The sequence below is a fragment of the Chenopodium album genome, chromosome 21, assembly GCF_948465745.1.
Source record: "Chenopodium album chromosome 21, dcCheAlbu1.1, whole genome shotgun sequence".
Lineage (NCBI taxonomy): Eukaryota > Viridiplantae > Streptophyta > Magnoliopsida > Caryophyllales > Amaranthaceae > Chenopodium > Chenopodium album.
The window spans coordinates 470,753-495,898 of NC_137854.1; the positions used below are offsets into that span (position 1 = coordinate 470,753).

Here is a 25,146-nt window from a genome sequence, read left to right on the forward strand (position 1 = left end):
AATTATAGACCCACCTAACAAAAAAAAATTTGAGCAGCATAACCATAATAATTAATAACATGAGATTATGAACATTATTACACTGCTTCCTATAAAATCATAAGCAGTATAAGAAACAAAAGCTCAGGAACAAGTAATAAGAATCACAGAAATCAAACTTTAAACCCTCACAATTCAACCCCTTGCGATTGTCAACGAATTGCTAATGGCAAATTGTTTAAATTCAATCTAATAATTCAATAATCTAATTGCAGAAAGAGAGCAATTGTTCATTACTTCAAATTTTTAATTCTTATATTTTGGGGACAGAATTATTCTTGAATTCGAATTTATCAACATCATAACAATTTGATTGCAGTATGAAATCAAAGAAACAAAATGTTGAAGAAAGATAAGAGATGGTAATTAGGAAGTGATTATGTCGAAAAGACAATGATAATGAGATTGGTATAATTAGTTTAGTACCTCAGGCGTGAAGGAATCAGACGCAATTGACTAGTATTGCACTTTCACTTTTCGAGATGAATGCTGGAATTCTGGACTTCCACCTGAATTCCACAAACTTGCACAACTGAGAAACGATTTTTTTTTTTCCCCTTTTTCAGAATAAGCTATTTTGCCGCCTATTTGCACTTCACCGTGTTTTGTATGTAACTAGCCACACCCGCTTGTAAAAAAAAATACTTGTAAAATAAGTACTCTCTCCGTCCTAAATTACTCGCAACAGTTTGACTTTTTGCACTATTCACACATTATTCTTTGACCATCTTTTTTAACAATTATATAAAAGTCAATGTTATCATGTAAGATGTTGTTGGGTCTATTTTAATATATAGTTTCTTAATATAAACTTTGTATAACTTATATAAATATAAAATAAAAGATATTAACGGTCAAACATGTGCATTGGCAAGTGTGTCCGGTCAAAATGTTGCAAGTAAACTGGGACAGAGGGAGTAACTCTTATAACACTAACTGGGTAACTTTTGCAATACTAGCCCAATAACCCCTTAAATATTTATCAAGTGACCCCTTACTACATTGTCGAATTAACGCCTATAATACTAACAAAGTAATCCAATGATGATGGCCACACTGCCCACACAATGTGGCAAACCACATACTAGTATAAGAGTTAGTGTTTGCCCTTTGCTTTGTTTTTTTTTTTTTTTTTTAATGATAACTTGATAAGAAAAGGAAAAAAATTACGAAATCCTTTTACTAGGGAAATTCGACTGCTTTAACATGGTTAAAAAAAACACTATTTACTAAAATGAGTTGTATGTTCATATTGTGTAGGAAGTTGAAATGACAACTATGATTTACGGAGTACTATGTAATTGAGTTTGTTAGCCTGGTATACTTATTATGTTATAATGTAATTTCATTATTATGTGGTTTTTAAAAATGTTTATACTTTTGTAATGGTGTTCATGTGAAATACTATTTATACTTTTTTAATGGTGTTTATATACTAAATTAAACTTGGTTTGGTGAAAAAAAAAAGCACCTTCGAGGTTCCATCCCCACTACTCCGAAATGACAACTTGGGGATGAGATCCCCACTCTCCTAGACAGTGGCGTATCCAGGAATTCCGAACTGTGGGTTCGGAATCTTAAAAAACAAACGATGCTCATATATTAATTAAATATTCAATATATAAGTTCAAATTTTTTATTACAAATGGATGGATTTAACAGTTACAAAATAATTAATAAAAAAAAAACCCTACAAAAGAATTCTTCGAGTTTTATACTTTGAAAGCGTGCTAAAACATTACTACTTCTATAAATGATAAATCTATAATTATTTTGCAAAAAATGAATATTACACGAAAAACAAAAATCCCAAGTCCCCAATAAACACAAATTTGACAATGAAATTTTTTTCTAATTATCAATTAAAAGACCAAGTAAAAATTTTAAATTCTAAGTTTCTAAATTCAATTTGTATGTCAACAATATATCAAAACTAATTAAACAAATCAATAAATAATCTAATTATCACTAATTTACAAACAAATAAAGATTAATAATTAAGAGGAGTAGAGGAATAAGGAGACTGTTGAAACTAATACGTATTAAAGGATAAAAACAATAATAATATTAGATAAGTATGAAGCAAGTAAAATAAAGAACTCATAATATTTCTTCATGCTTAATTCACTAAATACAAGAGTCATATATGTAGGCTAACAAACATCAAATAATAAGCTACAAAACTGAAAGTATAATGCCATGATTAAACCCACTAAATAAACTCATTAACTTCTAAATTCATTTGACTCTCTAACTTAACAAAATGACCAACATACTCCTCCTAAAATTATTGAACCAACTATGGACTAACTCATGAAGAACAACGGAAGAAATCGAAAGGGGAAAAAAAAAAAAAAAAAAAAAAACAAAGCAAAAAAATGAGGGTGGTTGGTTTCGAACCCATAATCAAGAGGAGCCTCACTACTCAATTAGTCACTCACTTACCAATGTGCCAGAGTTACATATTTGTTTATTTACTTCACAAAAAAAAATTTTTAACCTTATTTTTTTTTTTTTTTTTTTAAAAAAAAAAATATCAAAACTTATAATTTTTTTTCAAAAAATCTGGGGGTTCAATGAACCCCCTTGAACCCCCCCTAGATCCGCCCATGCTCCTAGATTGTCTAGTCGTATAACTGATACAGTGATACAAATCATGCAATTACAAGCAATTTGGGCAAAGCACGAGTGTTATCTTATCTTCTTTGACGTCAAACTCTCTATTGTAGAAGGCAAATAGATCTATTAATTAAAAAACAAGCCAACAATCTTTGAAGCCATCAAAACCACAAAATTTCCTTAAAAAGCGTGGATTATAGCCTTCAATTTTGTAATTTTTTACCTTTTTTCGCCCGGAAAAAAAAAATTGCCAAGATGTTTACCATGGTCCCTAATACCCTCCAAGAGTCCAATTGGGTCGGTGGAAGCATCCAATATGCCCTAAAACGGTCATTTTACTCGTTCACAACTTGAAGTGATTTCGTAAAATCAAGCCTACCACGGACGTCTATGACAACATATAATGATCAAATGAGGTTTCAAACGGAATTATATGACCCCGAGATGTATCCCATAGGGTCTCAAGACTTTTCGCCCCCAGGCCCCGAAACCTCAAAATTTCCTCAAAAAGCGTGGATTATAGCCTACAATTTTGTAATTTTTTGACCTTCTTTCGCCCGGAACTAAAAATTGCCATAATGTTTACCATGGTCCTTAATACCCTCCGGGAGGACAATTGGGTCGGTGGAACCATCTAATAAGCCCTTAAACGGTCATTTTACCCGTTCACAACTTGCAGTGACTTCGTAAACTCAAGCCTACCACAGACGTTTATGACAACATTTAATGATCATATATGGTTTCAAACGGCATTATATGACCCTGAAATGTATCCCTTAGGGTCTCAAGGCTTTTCGGCACAGGCCCCTAAACCTTAAAATTTCCTCAAAAAGCGTGGATTATTGCCTTCAAATTTGTAATTTTTTTACCTCTTTTCGATCATAAATAAAAATTGCCGAGATGTTAACCATGGTCCCTAATACCCTCCAAGAGTCCAATTGGGTCGGTGGAACCATCCAATATGCCCTTAAACAGTCATTTCACATGTTCACAACTTGAAGTATTTCGTAAACTCAAGCATACCACGGACATTTATGACAACATATAATGATCATATGTGGTTTCAAACGGAATTATATGACCCCGAGATATATCCCTTAGGGTCTCAAAGCTTTTCGCCACCGGGCCCAAAACCTCAAAATTTCATCAAAAAGCGTGGATTATAGCCTTCAGTTATGTAATTTTTTTGACCTTTTTTCGCCCGAAAATAAAAATTATCTAGATGTTTACCATGGTCCCTAATACCGTCTGGAAGTCCAATTGGGTCGGTGGAACCATCCAATATGCCCTAAAACGGTCATTTTATTCGTTCACAACTTGTAGTGATTTCGTAAACTCAAGCCTACCACGAACGTTTATGACAACATATAATGTTCATATATGGTTTCAAACGTAATTATATGACACCAAGATATATCTCTTAGGGTCTCAGCACTTTTCGCCACGGGGCCCTGAAACCTCAAAATTTCCTCAAAAAGCGTGCGTGGATTATAGCCTTCGATTTTGTAACTTTTTGACCTTTTTTCGCCCGGAAATAAAAATTGCCGAGATGTTTATCATGGTCCTTAATACCCCCCGGGAGTCCAATTGGGTCGGTTGAACCATCCAATATGTCCTCAAACGGCCATTTTACCCGTACGCAACTTGCACCGATTTCGTAAACTCAAGCTTATCACGGACGTTTATGACAACATATAATGATCATATATGGTTTGAAACGGCATTATATGACCCCGAGATGTATCCCTTAGGGTCTTAAGGCTTTCGCTACTAGGCCCCTAAACCTCAAAATTTCCTCAAAAAGCTTGGATTATAGCTTTTAACTTTGTAATTTTTAAACCTTTTTTCGCCCGGAAATAAAAATTGTCAAGATATTTACCATGGTCCTTAATATCCTGTAGGTGTCCAATTGGGTCGGTGGAATCATCTAATATGCCCTTAAACGGTCATTTTACCCGTTCACAACTTATTGATTTCGTAAACTCAAGTCTACCACGTACGTTTATGACAACTTATAATGATCATATATGGTTCAAACGACATTATATAACCCCAAGATATATCTCATAGCCGTGATAGGATCTCAACATTTTTTGCCATCGGGCTCCAAAACTTCAAAAATTTCCTCAAAGAGTGTAGATTTCGAATTTTTGCATTCGGCAATGAGTTAAGTAAATCTACAACAGCAGCATAGTTAAACCCAGAAAACACAGAACAATGTAATGCGAATTCCGACTACATTTCGTCTCTCATCCGATACATTCCGCCAAAACTACTACCCTTCATCTTCATCTTTCATCCCTCCTCCAAACCCAATTCACCAATTCTTTGAATCACGTTTAATCTTTCTCCTTAATTCCTGCACCCATCTCACCCATCTCAAAGCAGCTCATGCTCGCATCTACCGTTGTGGCCTTGACCAAAGCAGCTATGTTCTCACCAAACTCATCCGCATTTTCACCAAATTCAACTCTCCCATGGCTGGCTACCCTCGCGCCATTTTCTCCCAGGTTCGTCACCCAAATTCCTTTCTTTGGACTGCTTTGATTCGTGGGTATGTTGTAAATGGCCCAATTTCGGAAGCTTTAGTTTTGTATGCTTGTATGAGGGAAAATGGTGTTTTACCCACTTCTTTTACTTTCTGTGCTCTGTTTAAGGCTGCTACTTTAATGGGGGATGTGGGTTTGGGTTGTCAGTTACATGGGCAGATGTTTAAGTATGGTGGGTTTTCGTCGGAGTTGTTTTTGAATGCTGGGAATACGTTGATTGATTTGTATGTGAAATGTGGTGTTTTGGAATGTGCACATAAGGTGTTTGATGAAATGCCTGTGAGAGATGTTGTATCTGGGACTTCATTGATTGTTGCCTATGCTAAGGGGGGAGCGATGGAGGCTGCTATGGAGTTGTTTGATGAGCTTGATGTGAAGGATTCAGTGGTATGGACTGCTATGATTACCTCGTATTCACAGAATGCTCGTTCTAAGGATGCTTTGGATATGTTTGTGATAGAATGCAGTGTTCTGGGATTGAAGCTGATGAGTTTACATTGGCTGGTGTTATCTCCGCGTGTGCTCAGCTTGGTACGACTAATTATTTGACGCATATAAGAGATATTGCTGAAAGATCAGGACATGGGCCTGATAGAAATGTTGTTATTGGGTCTGCATTGGTAGATATGTATGCCAAATGTGGGAGAGTGGATGGTGCGTATGAGATTTTTAAAGTGATGAGAGAAAGGAATGTGTACACTTACAGCTCCATGATTTTGGGGTTTGCAGTGCATGGTCGTGCTGCTGAAGCTATGCAATTGTTTTATGCGATGAAGAAGACAGATATAAGACCAAATAAGATCACTTTAATAGGGGTTCTTACGGCATGTAGTCATGCTGGAATGGTGGATGAAGGTCGTCAGCTATTTAGAAGCATGGAGGAAAAGTATGGCGTCACCCCCACTGGTGATCATTATACTTGTATGGTTGATCTTCTTGGACGATCTGGTCACTTGGAAGAAGCCCTTGCCCTTGCCAAATCAATGCCACTCGATCCTCATGGGGGTGTGTGGGGTGCATTACTCGGAGCTTGTAGAATTCATAACAATCCTGACATTGCTGAGGTTGCTGCTAGCTATTTATTTGAACTCGAGCCCAATAATATAGGAAATTATGTCTTGCTTGCTAACATACTCTCATCATCTGGAAGATGGGATAGCGTTACAAGAGTGAGGACACTAATGAGGGTCAAGGGTTTGAAAAAGATTCCTGCACGTAGTTGGGTGGAAGGAAAAAATGGAAGTATACAAGAATTCTTTGCTGGAGACCTGACTCATCCAAGATCCAGAGAGATTAAGCAGGTGTTGGAAGACCTTCTAGCTAGGTTGAAGCTTCATGGATACCAACCAAATTTAAATTCAGTGAGTTATGACATCAGTGATGATGACAAGAGACAAATACTAATGACTCACAGTGAAAAGTTAGCTTTAGCTTATGAATTATTGACTACTGAATCCACTCATACCATCAGGATCATGAAGAACCTTAGAATTTGTGAGGACTGCCATATATTTATGTGTGGTGCTTCTAAGATTACTGGGAGGGAAATTGTTGTACGAGACAACTTGAGATTCCACCATTTTCGAGATGGATCATGCTCCTGTGGAAATTTCTGGTGATACAGCGTTTACTGAGTGATCAGTGATAATTAAATTATTCTCAAGCTATCATCTGCCTGATAGGATGGATGGTGATAGTGGATAAAGATTATCTGGTCCTCAGAGTTTGTTGAACATGATAACATGAGCCCTTTATTGAAATGGGCTTTGCATGCTGATTCATCTGCTTGTGCATTTTCCAAAATGTTGAAATGCACTTGTGAATTGTGAGGGTTTGTGCAGGATGTTGCTCAACTTCCTGGGACTATAATTGGTAAGATATCCGCAGTTTACTATTGTCCTCAATGGTCTTTATTATTTCTTATCAAGTGATGTCCTCTTGATGGAAATCAGAGAAAGATAGCATGAAATTTGGCATATTATGTGTTAATTTTTTTTTTTTATTTTTTTTTTTTTGAAAGAAATGTGTTAAAAAATTTTAATTTCTCTGAATTTGAGTAAATTTCAGTGGTGTTTTCTTTTGGACTTGACTATGGAAATAAATACTGTATATCTTTACGTTGAGATCTCCTCTGGAGTTTTAGCTGTCTGTGTGCTACTCTATCCTGTTTCCTCTGTCTCTGCTTCTCTGCCTTTCTCTTCCTCATTTTCTCCTTCCCTTCCATACTCTATGTATGTAGCCTTCATGCTGAGATTGGGATGGTGGTAGTGATTAGTTAATATCGTGGTTGGAGTCAGTTACCAAAGTCTAGGTTTCAATTGCATGAGAATATCATAGATAAGGTAATATTTCCCTTATTAAAACAAGAAATCAGAAACAGACTAATGCTGTGCTATTGTTACATACTGCAGATGAGATATTCTTGCTGGGCAAAAATGGCAAGTTTGCATCAATGATTGCCAGAGATGTGAATTATCTGCTTAGCATCATCATTTTTGTCGGAATTATGCTTACTTGCAAGTAAGAAGGATTAATTATGACACAAGAATGCTTGTTGATTCATAGGCTCAATGATGCGTAAGTTATTAAGCTATTGCACCTGTCATATATCTGCTGAGTGCTAATTTTGTTTGAATTTTTGCTATCTTCACTGCTGATTCTGAGTTAATATAAAGATCAATGCCTCATTTTTATTTTTCTTTATTAAAGCTATGTGTGTGCCTTAATGATGTGATGTTTTGTTAAATGCTTGTTATGCCTGTTGATGGTGCATAGAAGCTTATTCCCCTGTGACATGTTTCAGACTTAACATATCATCCTACTTTATTTTGGAGGGAGGAGGGGAAGTCTGTGAGCTTGGATGTGCATATCATTCTCTTAATATGAGTATTGGAGTATGACCTTTCTCGGCTTAGAATAAAATTACTAGTTAGCTTTCAAGTTTCAAGTACCAAAGGGCTCATCATGGACAACATTGTTGCCTGTGATGGTGTGCCCCATCTTTTGGGGAATTACAAACAATTAAGGAATCTGCATAATTAATCCTCAAGCCTACGATACCCGATGTAAGATATAACATGTGGCAACTTATAGGCTCTTTAGTAGAGCATTGTTGCGAGTACGTGTGACAATTATATGGATTTTCCATCTATGGTTATCTAATCCAAGCTCCCTTCCTCCTATGATAACTAATCTAATTTATAAGGTTCCAACCCACTTAGATTCTTGTCTAGTCATCCTGCAAAACAAAGGGCTAGGGTGTCTTCTTAAAATTAATCTTCCATTAATCTTAATTTTCTTTGAATTAATATGATGAGTCAGAAACCTGATCATCAAGTTGATCAAAATCATGACCAAACTCGTGGGATAACCTCACATGGAGTTGTGCCCACTAGATCATCAAGTTCAAGCTCAGTAACACCACCATTCACCCAGGATTCTCCTAAAGGTGGCTTATTCATTATTTCTGAAGGGAGCCAGCAAGAACAAAAGGAGTATTGGGATCTTAAAACAGCCGCCTTCAGCTCTCCTTATTATGATCCGTTTGCTGAGGGTGAGGAAAAGAAGGTGGAGATTGTTAGTCCTGTTGATCGTCAAGGTATTGGCATCCCCACCATTGAAGCGTATCATTCGGATGGTTCCCATCGTTAACAATGTTCAGTTTTCTGTATCTAGTTTTTTAAGGGAATGTGTTCTTCTTCCATGTCTCCTTGCATCTGACCTTAAGCTAATCGTCCTGTTCTTGTTTGCCTTGTGTTAAGCAAATGCAATCGCTTTTCTCTTTTTTTGCTTCTGAAGTATCTTAAGGTAGTTGACACGTTATACATGAGGTTGTTTAAGGGAAATCATGTACTGTGCTCTTGCTTCGGAAATAATCCTATAAGCTTACTTTTATGGGTTATTAGGATATTAAATCTTCTAGGCTTATAAAAGACCCAGTAATTTTGTGTTGTTTTGTTAGCTCCTGTTCAATAATCCTTACTTTGATGTTGCCAAGTTGATTTCGCAAACTGTCACCTTTGTAATCAACGATTAGCCTCATAGAATAAGTTGTTTTTGTGACATAAAGACTCCATTTCAAATTCAAACATTCATTTTTGAGAAACTTTTTTTTCTGATAGTCTCCGTCTAGGGAGTTTCCTGTGATAAGGCCCTGGCTGGAGCCATTTGGCCCGGATCTTAGTCACAAAGGAAGTATGTTGAAGTTCTGTTCTACCTCACCTTTCAATAGGGTTGTTCAAGCTATTGTAACAAGTATATAGTTTCAAAGCAGCATAAACTCGTGCAGAGAAGGGAATTTAATTATTTAAATTCCCACTTGTTAATTTTCAGTTTGATTAGAAGTGAGTCTTAAAAAACCCATCATTCAAAGGATCAAAGAGTGATAAGAATTATTTCAGGGAAAAAGTTCCAATGAAGTTATATCTTGTTAGTTAATACTTTCTTGTAAATAACACTTTGTAAGAGTCTACGAAGTAGATTTTATTCTTAATAATCCTTTAGCCTAACCTAATTTAAGCACTTCATTCCCCATAACTTAACACCAAACTGCTAAAGCATACTTTGTTTAGTTTTGTATCATTAAGGTTGAAGAATGATGTTATATAATTGTCAATGTTGACGGAAAGGGCAAGTTCAGAAAGTACAAGGATTATCGTGGGTCAATAATAGGGATAGATAAGCATCAGTTTAAAATAGCGGCAACTTAGAGGCAGTGCTGTCAGCATGTCACAGCCGTCAGTACATACTGATGCGGTGCGGAGCTGTTGGCAAAGAAGTGTCCAACTGCCTATCAGTGGCACCGGCCAGGTGTTCTCTGTAGCCAACGTGCCATCATATGCCGAATGCCACGCTTTGCATGGAGGCAAACATAAATGACACCTAATAATTAATAATAGTTGTAAAAAGCTATAAGCAGTCCAGTTCACTTGATCAACCATATGCAAGTTTAGAATTGGAAAAAGCTAATCACCTTTGTCTTTATAAAGGGTTAAAAGGGAAAAAAAAGTAACTAAAGTTCGTGATGGCAGATGCTCAAAGAGGAGGTCAAGGAGGTGACCGTGGTGGCAGATCCACAGACGACCCAAATAACAGGACCACAGGGCCGGGACTTGGAACTGCAGGATTCGGTAACTCTACCACTGACATAGGTAATGGTACTAGTACAAGCTATCGTACTGGGGCTGCTAATGATGCTGTGTCCCAAGAACAACTAACCAGGGTTCCTCTGTCATGGGACCTAGGGAAAAGGCAGGGGCAGGTTCGTGGTAGCAATACTGGTGATGAAGGAACTGTTGAGTGCAGGCCAGATCCTACTGGTGGTTGCTTTGACTTTAGCCGTTTCTGAACATTGTGTTGAAGCTTAATTATATTCACTCTAGAAAGGAGTTAAACGGACTAATTTTCTGGTGATATAGATCTATATGGTGTAGTTTTGTACTTGCTTAATCTTATCTATTATGTATTAAATTAGGTGTTTAGTTTTATCAATGTATTGAATTAGGTGTTTAGTTTTATGTATTTCTCCGTACTTACTACTCTGTTTTATATGTCTATACAAAATAGAAAAATTAAGCAGTGAAGACTGAAGAGATACATTATACATGCCCTGTAATTGTTCCTCTGTACTGATTAATAAAATCATGTTGTAAAGCACATCAGATCTTTGATTTTCTTTTTCTTTTCTTTTATTTTATTTTATTTTATTATTTTATTTTATTTATTTATTTTTTTAAGGTATTTCACTTAATCTCATAAATTTTTGACATATTTTCTGAAAAACTTCTTAAACTCTCCATAATATATGGGTTTATAGAAAGGCAATGGTAATAAGATATGTGCTGTACTTTTGAAGTTTTGATGTAGCAGGATGATAAACCTTATATAGGATGGTCTAATTACGCTTATTAGTTTATATCAAACACATACATCAAAGGTTGACTGCACAGAAGATTTGAGATGTACTTGGGCAATAGTAATGTGACATTGACAGTTTGAGACTAACCCATTACCTATATCACTATATGAGACTAATGAGGGTTTTTCCATGACACATTGTTGATATGTTCGGAATTAAAGTGGGACAGTAATTAGTATTGGTAGAGACGGAGAACCTTCATCTTACAACCATAAGGTTAAGATTTAATTCACTAATCTTTTACTTTGATTTATGATGCCTTATTTTTTTCCAATGGAATTGAACAAAAAAATTAATAAGGATTCGATTTTTTCTCCTCATGAAGCTGGTAGCTAAAATTTGAATGTATAACAAACATCAACGGCTCTATAAAATGGTGATTTGTAAAAACATGAAACGTCAATTGTATATATGCTATAAATTGATCTAATCACAAGATTCACAACCATATTTTATATGAATGGTTTGTTCCACTTAAAAAAAAACAGGACATGCACAAGTGCACAACTGATTTACAGATTCAAAAATCAAAACAAGCACATGAATCAGTGTTTAGCTTTGCTTTTCCCACAAAATTTTCATTACTAGCTCTGTATCAGAATACTTCCTATCAAAATAAAGAGTTTTAAAAATAAGGTTAGGATAAAATCTTTGGTTAAACACATATTTTTCCCTTAATTTTGAACCTAATCAAATTACAAAAACCCAAGTGCCGAGTCATATGATAAATTTTGTTTTCATAAATTAAGTAACTACTTATGGATAAGTTATTGATCAATTGCACCAATGGAAGCGTGCCATTAAGATACAAGTAGTAATTTCTTTGAGCTTTAACACCACCTTCAAATTACTCCATTTTGGATACGGTAAACTCTAGATATTTCCGAGCATAATTACTCGATAATCAAAACAAACCGTTCTTTAGTAGTCTGGTACCTCTGACTTAGCAAGCTTATTACAGAATATTGATCCAATCTCATAAACAAGCTAAGCTGCATAGTGTCAACTAACATCTCCCAACATTTAGCCACGCATCAACTTTACAACTGCGTGTCCACATTACATGAAATTGTTATGTCTTCTCACCGAATGTATACGTAAAACAACATTTATCTCATATAACACTATATATACACATTACATCATCTACTTATGCTACAAACTTATCCACTTTTACCTACACTATTATCCAACTTAAACTTACAAAAAAAAAATCCATTAGATAAAAATATGGCAGGTCGTCAAACTGAACGACACACGGGAAACACTGGCCAAGGTGGTGGCTTGGGAGCTCCGGGAACTACTGGTGCATATGGTGCACGTGATCCATTAGGAGCACCTGGCTCTACTGGAGCATCCAGGACCACTGCTGGTGCACCCGGCTACGACCCTACTGGATACGGCGGTAATGATTATGGCTCCGAGGACATGGGGCAGCAGCAACAGCTACGTCGTCCTACTGCTGATGACATGGGCACTGGCACAGGTTACACTTACGGGACTGCAGGCAGCATGGGACCTACTGCTACAGGGTACCATGCTGGAGTCCATGTCCCCCACACCACCGGTTTATCTGGCACGTATGGGACCAGTGGCGGTTTCGATTCAGGAGGTTTCGGAAAGAGTGGTGGTGGTGTCGGTGAAGGCTTTGACACTGGGATGGGTGAGCGGACTCATGGAATGGGAAGAGAGAGAGGAGAAGGTGGACATCCTGTGATGCAAAGCGAAACAGTGGTAATTGAAAGTGTTGGAGGTCTCGAAGGGCAGGATATAGGAGATCGGATGGATGAGTGGGCCCAAAGTATTGGTGCCGGCGAAAAAGCTGGTGAAAGAGGAAGAACTCACGGTGGCAACGATACCGGCGGGGCTAAACAAAGAGAAGGCCAACGCCGAGGATGATTAATCAAGGAGCCAATAATGTGTTTATCATCAGTATAATCAGCAATATGCTAGTAGATTTCATTTGTGCTTTCTTTCAAATTTGTAAGTGAACAATAAACAGTGTGAACAATGTACTAAGCCTCTTTTTTTATTGCAAGGCTTATACATTTAGGAGTGGGATTTAATGTGGGTGTGTGGCTTGGGCCTTTGTTTTAGGAAATTAGTTTTCTTTAAGTTGAAACTTTTTCTATCATAATGTATGGTTTTTATTACAGTTGAGGTGTAAAAATCTGTTTATGCATGAGTGACTAGTTACTCAAATTGTTTTTAAAATGTGTTTTCAATTGTCAACAATAAGGTATTAGGCCGTTTCTATGAAAGACTCTTACAATCAAACTTTCGACTATCCAATTAAAATTTGCATTAATTATACTTCACGAACGTACATAATGTTCAACTCCTATGTAATGTAAAATTGAGGTAGGTTGTGTAGGACTTGGTGTTGTTGCCCGTGATCATCAACAAGTACTTTTTGCTACAATATGACCTTCGACAGTAGTACAGTACCAATACATGCTAACATACAAAGTGAACTAATGCTTGTTCAATTTGTTTTCAAAAGTAATTTTAATCAAAAGATAAAATGAACGAAAATAAAGTTACACACTTGCAAATGTTCATCAAAAACGTTCTCCAAAAGGACAAAAACGTAAAAATCTGAAGTGTATATAGCAATGTTAATATGTTATGCTAAACTTGATAATTAATCACTAAGGACCACCACCAACCTTTACAGATCTATCTATACTAATATATTAAACGGCGTTCCTAAAAACGTCGATGTGCCACGTAGTCCCTATTTTGTTGCGCCACATCATCTTCCTAACACCTCATGATGCCACATCATCACTCAAACAATGCCACATCGCCCAAGCAACTAACATTAGTTAGTATAAAAACATAAGAATAAGGGAGTTCGACCCCTCAATCTCTTATAACACATATGAGTATTTAACCATCTAAGCAATTATCAACTATGTTATTTGTATGAAAAAACATTGATATAAATGCAAACCACATGGTTCAATTAAAAAATAATTTCAAAAATATTCATAGAATAACTCATTTTTTATTTGACAATGACAATTGCAGTTTTGGAAAGCCTTTAAAAAAATTTATCAATTGCATGCCTACAATAGTAGCAACCCAGGCAACGCCCGGGCTACTTACTAGTTTGTTGTTTAAAAGCTACTGGCATATTATTCGTCATATATACACTAAGGCCAATATGGAACAATTAGACTATTGCAATCACGGATAAATAAAAATTTAATTAACAGAATTCAATCAATCAACAGAAATTCCATTCAATAGCATAATGAGGATAAAATCAGGATTAATATAGTTATCAAAGTCTTTAACAACCTTCTTAAGGATTCTACTCAAATTTTTAAGGACAGTCAAAATGAAGAACAAGGGTTCCAAACATCTTTTAAGTTTAAGCGTATAAATTAGGCAAAATTTTACTCATTATCCAAAAACATAAGGTGTAAGTACAACCATTGATCTATAAATTAAACAACAAGATCTTAATCACTATATACAACCAATGACATTAACTACTTAATGAAAACAGTCAACGAAATAAAATTGTACTATAGAGACCATACCAACAACTTAAGTAGAGTTAGTTATTATATTATGTAAATGAATGTATTTAGAAAGATCATGTTAATCGCATCATGTCCTTGGTTGAACTTGGGTTACATTATACGTTAATGAAAGTTATTTACCAAATGAGAAGAAAAGGTATGATGAGGGTACGGTAATAGATTTTTGAAAGGAGTCATAAATTCCTTCTGTTAGCTCGAGGCACCGCACTAGTTTTCCAGACAGCAACATCATAAGGTGGTACTGTATGAACGTATCTATTTGACACATGGACATCAGTTGAATTCGAAATCGGAAAGGATGAGCTTAGATTAATAGTTTATGATCAACCATCGACTCAAAGGAGACTGTCTTACGTGTCACCGCGTCGTCGTGACAGAAACACCTTAGCAACCTATGTGTCAGCATCACATATTATGAGATTACTCGGCATGTCATGCACGTGAAGCATGCATTATTCAAACATATTTGAACTTCCCTCCCTCAAAACCATGTATAAATGCCTTTCAGGAGCTTTGTCTTCATCAAGCACCCAAGTGAATAAGATTAACATAAAATTATTGCGAAACTAAGCTTGCTAAAAGAATAAAAGAAAGAGAGAAAAGAAAGAGATTTATTTTCCTGGTAGAAGATGGATAGGTTGAGGGATGAGTATGGGAAACCGGTTCGCCAAACCGATGAATACGGGAACCCAGTTCACCAAACCGATGAATACCCGGTTCAAAATCAGTACTCTGCAGGTACCATGGGTGCATATGATATAGGGGCAATAGGAGCAGACAAGTATGCAGGTGGTACAGATGCTGGAGTTCCTGGTTATGATCCTGGCTATGGAGCCCCAGGAGTTGGCACTGGTACGGCCACTGCCTATCAAGGTGACAGGTATGACACAGGAACTGGAGCACGCTATGACATGGGATTGGGCGCTGGAACAAGAACTGGAACCGGCGAAACAGGAATGGGCACCAGAACCCATGGTGGCAACTACGACACAGGTGTTGTTGATATGGGTGGTAGCCAACTGCAACATCAAAAACAACATGAAAGTGGTCTTACTGGTATGCTCCACCGCTCTGGGAGCTCCAGCTCTAGCTCTGTAAGTTATTCTGCTACTTATATTGTGTTATTCAAAAGTACTATTTACGAAATACTAATAGAATAATAAAAAACGATGAAAATTGCAGTCTGAGGATGACGGAGAAGGTGGGAGAAGGAAGAAGAAGGGGCTGAAGGAGAAGATCAAGGAAAAACTACCAGGCGGTGTACGGAAGAAGGATGAACATGGCTCTACGGCAACTCCTGGAATTGATCCACATGGACACACTGGCTACGGGCAGCCAGAGAAGAAAGGAATTATGGAAAAGATCAAGGATAAGCTACCTGGTGGTCACTAAATAATTTAACTCACGTACATCTTTTTACTGCTTAAACACCTTGTTATCTTTAATGTTGTTCTTTTTCCATGTAGAAATCTGAAATATGTAATGCATCATGTATCAGCTCAGCACCTCTATTTTCTGAACTTTTTTTATTTTAGCAATTGCTAGTATCAAGCTGTAATAAAAATACAGAAAAAAATTTCCAAGACTGGAGATTCAAATTTTTAACTTTCAAAAGCTTTTTAATTAAGGAAAATTTCACATTTACTACCAGGGAAAGCACCATGTTTCACATTTGCTACCCCTTTAAAATTTTATATTATTTTACTACCACCGAAACACACTAACTTTCATAATCACTACCACTTAACGGAATCCGTTAGGATTTCCGTTAAGTTTATTTAAAAAAAAAATTAAAAAATTAAAATAATAAATAAATAAATATAAAATGAAAAAACCACCCAAAAACCCTAGGCCTCCCCGTCATCCACCCTCCCCCTGCCGGCGACCAACGCACAACCTACGGCCGGCGCCGGCGATTCGGGTCGGAATCGGACCCCTCCCCTTTCCCAACCAAAACCGACAATCCTAACCCTAATCCCCCCTGCCCGAAACCACCCTAATCCCCTTGCCCGAAACCACCCTAATCCCCCTTCCCCACCGTCGCTTAGGGTGGTTTTTGTTGGCAGGGAAATCCTTCGTCGCGGCCAGAAAAAGGAACGGGGGACGAGGAGCGGCTGGATCGGGTTTCGAGGGGAGAGGGGCTGGGATCGACGGTGGTTTCGAGGGGTGACAGGGGCGGGGATCGACGGGGGTAGGGGAGAGAGGGGCTGGGATTGATTGAGGTGGGTTTCGAGGGGAGAGAGGGGCTGATCGGGTTTTCGAGGGGCTGGGAATGCGACGCCGGCGCCGACAATCATGGTGGTCGGAGTCGCGGGCAGCTCAGGCAACTATGGCAGTGGCTTGGTGGCTGGGCTGGACGGTAAGTGGTGGTTGCGGCGGATTGGCAGCGGGTGGGTGGGAAGGAGTGGTGGCTGGATGGTGGTTGGGTGGTGATAATGGAAATGCTAACGGTGTAAGTCAAGTGGTAGTGATTATAACAGTTAGTGTGTTTGGGTGGTAGTAATATAAAATAAAAAATTAAAGGGGTAGCAAATGTGAAAAAGGGTTCTTTTGCTGGTAGCAAATGTGAAATTTTCCTTTAATTAATTATGACTAAAGATAATGTAGTTGAAAATTTTGCATAGACAAAAAATTTATTGCCAAAAGCTGGAATTCACAAACTTAATTGACTCACAAAACTCAGTTAACCTATTGACAATTAGTACGACAATTAACTCGAGCTATAGTTTGGACCCATAATTGATTGTGTCATTAACTAACTCAAATAATCCATGCTATCTAGCAGCTTAAATTTCCTAGCAAAGAGATGGAAGACAACAAAAAGCCCAAGAAAGCGCCAAGTGAGGATAAACTTACAAGCTTTTAATCACATGGCTAAACACAAAGATCTCACATTCTCACTAACTCAGATTTTCAATTCCCATTCTAGATCCATTCTACAAAAACCCGTTCTTTCTAAATTCAAGGATCCTTGTCTTTTTGTTTTATTACATTAAAATTAGGTTTACTAATCCAACTATTATTTTATTCCCTTACTATTCATCAACTGATGAGAACTAAACTTCGATGTATTCCTTGATCCTATCATGTAGGAGACCTTGAGATCGTCCTAGCTAATATTATTGTGATTTATTTGAAGTTTATCTTACTAGGGTTTAAGAATGCATGTTGTTTGATCATTGATAAATCTTGCAAATATTTCAAAAGCTTTAAGAATGTCAAAGCCTACTAGTAAGAAACTTTGCGAAACCAAATGATTTGTTGAAAATCCAAGAAATAGCACCTATAAATCTTCCCTAGCCAAGGAGAATCCCAAGGAATACTACTATAAGTTTATAAACATAGCTCAAGACATCCCAAGGTCTTAAAGATGCAAAACTTAACAATAAAGCAATAATAAGCCGAGCTATCATAAGGGTATCAATAAGATTGAGTGACTTTAATTAACCCAATTTTAAACCTACTCAAAGGTACTGTATCTTGGAATTTTTGTGACCAATACGATTAATGATGTGAGCATACTAAAGCAATAGCCAAAGGAAAGGAGTTCACAACTTGTTGCAGTACTTAACTTTGATAGAACCCTAATTGATTGTTAGCCAGGTGTCATCAACTAGAACAAAAATTCAGAACAACCCAGCAAAACAATATACGCAGCCATATGAAGATTATCTAAGGACAGAAGACAATAAAAAACCAGGGGAGGAGCTAAAAGATGGAGGAAAGTTGCCTGTTGTCTTCTCGATGGACTTTGCAAGCTCCTTAATGACATGTTTCAACATATAGATCTCATCAACTAGGTTTTTTGTTTCCCATTCTTGATCCATTCTGCAAAAATATAATTAATAAAATTAAAAACACTCCTTTCTGAGAAAAAAAGTGCTGAATGCAAAGGCACATTCTTTCTTGTGCAATATTGTAGTAGAAAATTAATTGACAATGAACACACACAAATATATGAAGGTATGCAAACAAACCAACACTTGGGGACAGCTAGCAAACAAGTTTTTTTTTTTTTTTTTTAAAGCAAACAAGTTTGGTCATAGCTCTGAAGCAATAAACTCACAAACAATTTTATTTAAATCATTTAAGCTTAAACACTTATGTTCGATTTGTTTGCAGCCTTAAATCATTTAACAGATAATAGAACTAACTAAAATAAGCTCATTGGACAAAATTAAACACTAAAACATAATAAATCAGGCAAGAGTAATGTTTCAAGTAGGTAACTGACCTGGGTTTGGAGATAGGATTGTCACAGCAATGGGAAAAAAGCACCTTCACAACAGGGTGCAGATTGATTTTTACGTATGGTTCTGCAGTACCTTCTGAGCAACAACCAGAACAGCACCACGAATTTGGGTTAAGTAGAACTATTTGCATCATGGAAGATTTTGTCTTCAGATCCTTAACCACAGAGCGGAAGGACAGTTCATCTTTAGCACTTTCTAGGAGTTGGCAAGTGAACATTCTCTCCAATGTGTACTTACTGTCCACAACAGCCAAGTAATCAATGCATTTTCGGATGAAAACTTTACCAATGCAAGGAATCATAAATAGGGAAGGAAATCAGCAGAAAGTTTCAACAATTACCTGAATAAGTCAGCTGATAACTCTGAGGGTGGAGAAATTGAGATATTACATTTAAGAAGTCGAATGCCACCATCTAGTGGTTCAAAACCATCATTGCAAGGGTATGCACCCAGTGTACAACAACATTGAGGACATGCGAAATCAATCCAGTCGATATCTTTTGAAAGGCCATCTAATCTGAATAAAAAAGCATTTCCGAGATAGCAATTGAGGAAAGATTTCTGGTCAGCTTCAAGAGCAGCAGGAACACTAGCAGGTTCTTCCTTAGAAGACTCTAAAGTATCATGTTCACAACCGCAGTGTGCTGACTCAGCAACGGTAGTAGAACCAACCCTTGCAGGAGCACAAGATGGCTTCTCTTCTTGTCCTTCACGGAATTCTGAAGATTCTCTCTTCATATCTGTAGAGATGTGCTCTGAGCCAAGTTTTGCAGAAGAATCATGCCATAAGGGACTTTCAACCGATATACTAGCACCAACATCGCTAATAGAATTAACAGCAATGTCACCCAACCCCTCGTTCTCACCGCTTCTAATTATATCTGCCTTTGGATAATTAAATCCTGAGATATCATCCTTGCAAAGAATGACAGATGCAGCAGTTAATAGGCATGTGCCCTCAGCACACCTATAGGATTTGACATATTTATCCACAAGCTTCTCACTGATCCCTCCAAATGAGCAGCAGCAAGTCCCAAACCAATTGTCAGCTACATCAGTCCAGTTAACAGAAGGCAAGTCCACCAAACACCTATACTCACATAAGACAAATGTAATGAATTTCACATTGTTGTGCCAAATTAGCAACAGAGTGCAGCATGGATATGCAGATAATCACGAACTCAAAGAGATTATTATTCATATAGAATTCAAGGTTAAAAATGAAAGGCCTAGAGATGTCATATAGAGGGAATACTGAAACAGAGCCCTCAAATAATACACTGATATGTGAAACAAAGAATTATAGAACTACAAAACGTAATGATAGTGATTAGCTAACTCACTCGTAGATATCCAACAAAGAGTTGCAGTTAAGAAACTAGAACAGATAGTATTGACTCACAAAGTCACAAACTACAAAGGGACAGAATGCTTATAGCCTTAATCTGCACAGAAGATCAGAACGCAACTAAATTTTTCATTGGCTTATAGCATCACATCAGAACACTCATTAGCCCGTACTCCGCAACAATTGATGATCAATGCATATCATTTTCTATTACCGCAACGTTTAAACAACTTCAAACGTAATTCATCTTTCATTTATAGTTCGATCCTTAGTAACAAACTACATTTTGCCTTTCGACTGACAGTAAATGCAATCAGCAGTTGAACATACATCTAATTGTTTGTAAGAGAACCAATTCACAACAGCATTGTAATAACCATGAACAATATATCAATAACACAACATCATGACGAAAAAAAAAATATCAACTAAAAAGAAAAAAATCACTACCTTACAGAACGGTTAGTCAGCTTAAACGCACATTTTCTGCAATAGAAGTCCACATCTCCTTTGGACGACAAAGCCTTAAAATCTACTCCAACACAACAACAATTCACAAAATTTAAGTTAAAAACAATCAATAATTAACTTAAAAACAATAAAATTCAAAGAATTGAACAAATTATCGAACCAGAATCCATGGAAAGCGGCTCAAGAAAACCGCCGGATGAAGAAACCGCGCCAAATTCATCTCCAGAACTAAGTTCAGAAATAAAGCTGGAAACAATTGGATGATCAACAGAAAGAAGAAGAGGAATTTTAATTTGAATGTGATCTTCAAGAGCATTGACATTGAGAGGATTATCGAGGTCGACTAAAACCCTAGGTAGCGGAACGAAGAGAGAGACTGGATTTTGGGATTTATGATGGTTCCAAGTTAAGATGACAAGTGATTTTTCGAACTTTAAATCAACATTGAGATCAATGCAATGAGTAATTGGATTGATTTCTGGGGAGAAGATGAACAGTTTGAGGAGAGGTATGTGAGATTGAGCTTCCCAGGTGTACCGCCATTTTTTAGGGTTTTGATTTTCGGACAACATATTGTTTTTGAAAAAACCTGCTCAGTAATCTAGCAGAGTAGCGGTTAGCGGACTGTGCTACGAGTAGAAACTAGAAAATTTAAGGAAAAATTGTCAAAAATATTACAACTTTTGAGCGGTCCGCCAAGAACAAGTTAACCTTTAGATTATTTTTGAATAATACAACCTTTTGAGGGTATCCGCTTTAAACGAGTCATTTCACCCACAACCTTAAGAACCGGTTAATTAACTCTTAATTAAAAGTTTCATTACAAATAAAAACTTTAACTATGGTAATTAATAATACAAATAATTAAAATCTTAAAAAAAAAAAAAAACCACCTCCACCACCACAACCACCCCCTTCCCATTCCCCGGTGAGCTGCCAGCCCAGAACTCCAGCGCCGGCCCCTACCCCGGCGCCGGCGACGACCCCTTCTCCATCCCGCACGTCGCTGTCCCTTTCTCTCTCTTCTCTCTTTCCCTTCAAAACCACCAGTTCACCATCATCGGAACCCTCTCTCCCCCACAAAACCACCTAAAACCCATCCCCCACCCTCGAAAAACTCAAACCGAACCTCCCTAGGGTTTCGCTCAAGCTTTTTCGGGGGTGGGGGATGGGTTTTAGATTGTTTTTGAGGGAAGGAAGGTTTCGGTGATGGTTGTTTTGTGGGGAATAGAGAAGGGAGAGAGGTGCGGGATAGGGGGTTGGCGCCGGCGCTGGGGGAGGGGGGATCTGGGTTCGGCCGGCGCCGGTTGCTGGGTGGGCAGTTAGCCGGGGAAAGGGATGGCTGGTGGAGGAGGAGGTCGGTGATTTTTTTTTTAAAAAAAAAAAATAAATTAATATTAATAATCTTTATCTTAAATTAAAAACATTAAATAAATATTTAAAAATCAATTTAAATTATCAAACCAATAAGATTATGACATGTGTCTCATTTAACCAGTTAATTAGGTCACTAACCGGTCATAACTTGTTTAAAGCGAATACCCTTAAAAGGTTGTATTATTCAGAAATAATCGAAAGATTGACTTGTTTTTGGCGGACCGCTCAAAGGTTGTATTATTTTTGACAATTTTTCCAAAATTTAATTCGTACGAGCAGATTGGTTTTTTTTTTTTTTTTTTTTTGCAAAGGATTGATGACATGTCATGAGTAATAACTAATCTATCTTTGTACTTCTCATTACATTATCTAATTATTGTTATTTGTCTTAATCTTCTCTCCTTAATTCACGTATAAATTTCCAAACAGGAATGTAATTTAGGGACGGAGGGATTACTTCTTAAGTATGGAGTCCTAGTCTAATTAACATACTCCATATTTGTCAAGAATATCAACGCACAAATTTAACCATTACGAGTACTATTTGTAACATGTTTATCCTGTCATTGTACATAGCGTCATAGCCTAAACATTTATCAATTTAAGATAGTGTACGAGAATAGTGTAAAAGTTAAAATGGTGCACTTAAAAAACACATGAAGGCAGCAGTATTCTCTAGTCTATATGCCTTTGTCGAAACTACGTAGTATATGAAATTCTAGTACTTCGTGGAATGTAGATACTATGTTACACTTTTTTCTTCTTATCAAGTATCCCATTTGAACTTTTTACCCTATTCACTTAATCCATTTTAATCAATGTTACAACAATAATTTATACCTAGGTGAATAATGAGAATAAAGAACCAATTTAAGTCATTGATCGCGCTCTATCTAATGAGTAATGACTCACGTTTCGATGTTTCACCCATTCTTGTTAATGACATTTCAATAATTTCGCAGTTTTTCAAACTGTTTTCCAATATTACTCCGTACTTTTTTAAAAAAGCATTTAAGGCAATGTCATTTAATTTATGACTGATTTCATTTACTTTTTAGAAATAAAATTGAAAACTATTTTGTAAAGTTGAAAATTTAAGAAAATGTCATTTATTAACATGGGAAGCATGTGAACTGTTCGATTAACATAATCTAAGGGCTTAGATTAGTTCCTAGTTCTCATTTGGAATTGTCTCGATATATAATTTGAGAAAACCAATTTTTGTACATTAAAGAGATAGCAAATATGATCAAAGTTGATACAAAACTTAAGCATGCCAGGAGATGAAAGGAGTAAACAAATGACGTGCAGAGCGTGTAATAAGACATACACATATATAATTATGAATGGCACAAAAAGTGATACACTTAATTTAAAAAGTGATGCTTAATAAAAAAAATAATAAAAAAGCAAAACTAAAGAAAAAGTGGTGCTCTTAATTTGGGTCAGTTGAGCATGGGACGGGTACCCGTACCGTTAGTACAAACGGTTCAGGTACCCGATAACCAAAATCACTAAAAGTGATACCCATAATCGAAACCGATAAGTTCGGGTCCCCGGATTTTTGGATCGATTATCGGGTACCCAATAAGATACCTAATAATGATAATTAAACTTAATTATATAGTTATTATGATATAATTTACAACTAATTAACAACAATACCATATGATCTTGACCAAATTATTAATTATATTACTAATCATTGATATTACAAAGTGATTATGATGTAAAGTAAAAGTTTAGATTTATATTACTCCCTCCGTTCCGGTTTAGTTGCAACGGTTTGACTGGCGCTAGATTTTATGCAAAGTAATTGACTTGTTTATTATAATGTATGTAAGTTGGTAGTGGGCATTTTTTTATTATAGCTAGTGGACGTGGGCCATAGCAATTTTTTTTTTTTTTTGGGGGGGGGGGGGGGGTGGGGTGTGCTATTGGATACACATGCATCTAACATGTGAATCCAAAAAAATTTGATTCCTTTTTTAATTTTTGCCAGCAAACACCATAGTGGATTTCATTCCACCGCCAATTTTTTCATTACACCACAATACCAAAATTCAAAACTAAAAATTTCAACAAAATTCACTTTATTATACCGCCAACATTTGATCCCATCACTAGAATTCACTTTATAATTTTCCCTCTTGATTTTTTTGGTGAAAATTCAAATAATTTTTATACACATCCCCTTTTTTGTCACAAAAGAAGCTTATAGGAACATGTTAATCAGACAAGTGATCCCAGCAATCATGCAAAAGTGGCCAGATAATGATCAAGGTCCAATCTATTTGCAACAAGACAATGCAAGACCTCACATAGAAGTACAAGACAGAGACTTCATGGAAGCTGTGCAAAATTCCAACAAAGACTTAAGGTTAGTATTCCAACCTCCTAATAGCCCAGATATGAATGTGTTAGACCTTGGATTTTTTAGGGCGATACAATCCCTCAAGGATCAAACAGCCCCAAAAAACACCAAGGAGCTGGTCAAGAATGTTAAAAATGCATTTAGGGAGTATTGTCCAACTAAAGGGAATAGAGTGTTCCTTAGTCTCCAATTGGTGTTAATTCAAGTGATGAGAGTAAAGGGGAGCAATAATTACTTGCAAAAACATGTTGGAAAAGAAGCTTTAGAGAGACAAGGACTACTTCCTATTGTTTTCTCTCCATCTCCAAGTCTTGTTGAAGAATGTTTGGCATACGTTGAAGCAATGCAGTAGACAATTTGAAGTGATGAACTTGCAACTTTTGGAAGCTAAAAAGTCAAATGATTAATTTTGTAAAGTTTTTGAAAGCATAATTGTAAACAATCAAAACTAGCAGTAGATTAGTGGAGAGATATTATATGAACCTCCCTAATACTTTTGTAAATTTTTTGTAAGCATCAATTATTAATGGGAAGATCAAGTACTAACATAAATTAGCTTGTCATTCAATTTACAGAGTACCTAATTCATTTACTACTACACCACCAAGTAAACAACACAATAACACTATGGAGTACATCTTCTAA

The 25,146-nt window shown here is 36.6% G+C and overlaps 2 protein-coding genes and 1 pseudogene across 2 annotated transcripts; 2 read left to right on the forward strand and 1 right to left on the reverse strand.

The window, feature by feature from the left end:
• Positions 1–5,018: 5,018 nt before the first annotated feature.
• On the forward strand, positions 5,019–7,248 carry LOC145602772 (pentatricopeptide repeat-containing protein At5g44230-like; annotated as a pseudogene).
• Positions 7,249–15,282: 8,034 nt separating this feature from the next.
• On the forward strand, positions 15,283–16,085 carry LOC145601876 (uncharacterized). The gene is made up of 2 exons (XM_081657962.1): positions 15,283–15,772; positions 15,861–16,085. Exons 1-2 carry the CDS (start codon positions 15,308–15,310, stop codon positions 16,068–16,070), a joined length of 675 nt encoding a protein of 224 aa, XP_081514088.1. The 5' UTR covers positions 15,283–15,307; the 3' UTR covers positions 16,071–16,085.
• Positions 16,086–18,084: 1,999 nt separating this feature from the next.
• On the reverse strand, positions 18,085–21,882 carry LOC145602227 (uncharacterized). The gene is made up of 5 exons (XM_081658402.1): positions 20,911–21,882; positions 20,730–20,811; positions 19,272–20,021; positions 18,913–19,167; positions 18,085–18,506 (listed from the first exon to the last, which is right to left on the reverse strand). Exons 1-5 carry the CDS (start codon positions 21,320–21,322, stop codon positions 18,347–18,349), a joined length of 1,659 nt encoding a protein of 552 aa, XP_081514528.1. The 5' UTR covers positions 21,323–21,882; the 3' UTR covers positions 18,085–18,346.
• Positions 21,883–25,146: the final 3,264 nt, after the last annotated feature.

Excerpts from the sequence above, each read along its gene's own strand:
- LOC145602227 (XM_081658402.1), bottom strand. The coding sequence starts at position 21,322 with ATGTTGTCCGAAAATCAAAACCCTAAAAAATGGCGGTACACCTGGGAA. Across the intron at positions 20,022-20,729 it reads CTGACTAACCGTTCTGTAAG|GTGTTTGGTGGACTTGCCTT; the intron begins GTAGTGATTTTT and ends ATGTGAGTATAG. Across the intron at positions 18,507-18,912 it reads AATCCTATCTCCAAACCCAG|AATGGATCAAGAATGGGAAA; the intron begins GTCAGTTACCTA and ends ATATTTTTGCAG.
- LOC145601876 (XM_081657962.1), top strand. The coding sequence starts at position 15,308 with ATGGATAGGTTGAGGGATGAGTATGGGAAACCGGTTCGCCAAACCGAT. Across the intron at positions 15,773-15,860 it reads GGAGCTCCAGCTCTAGCTCT|TCTGAGGATGACGGAGAAGG; the intron begins GTAAGTTATTCT and ends TGAAAATTGCAG.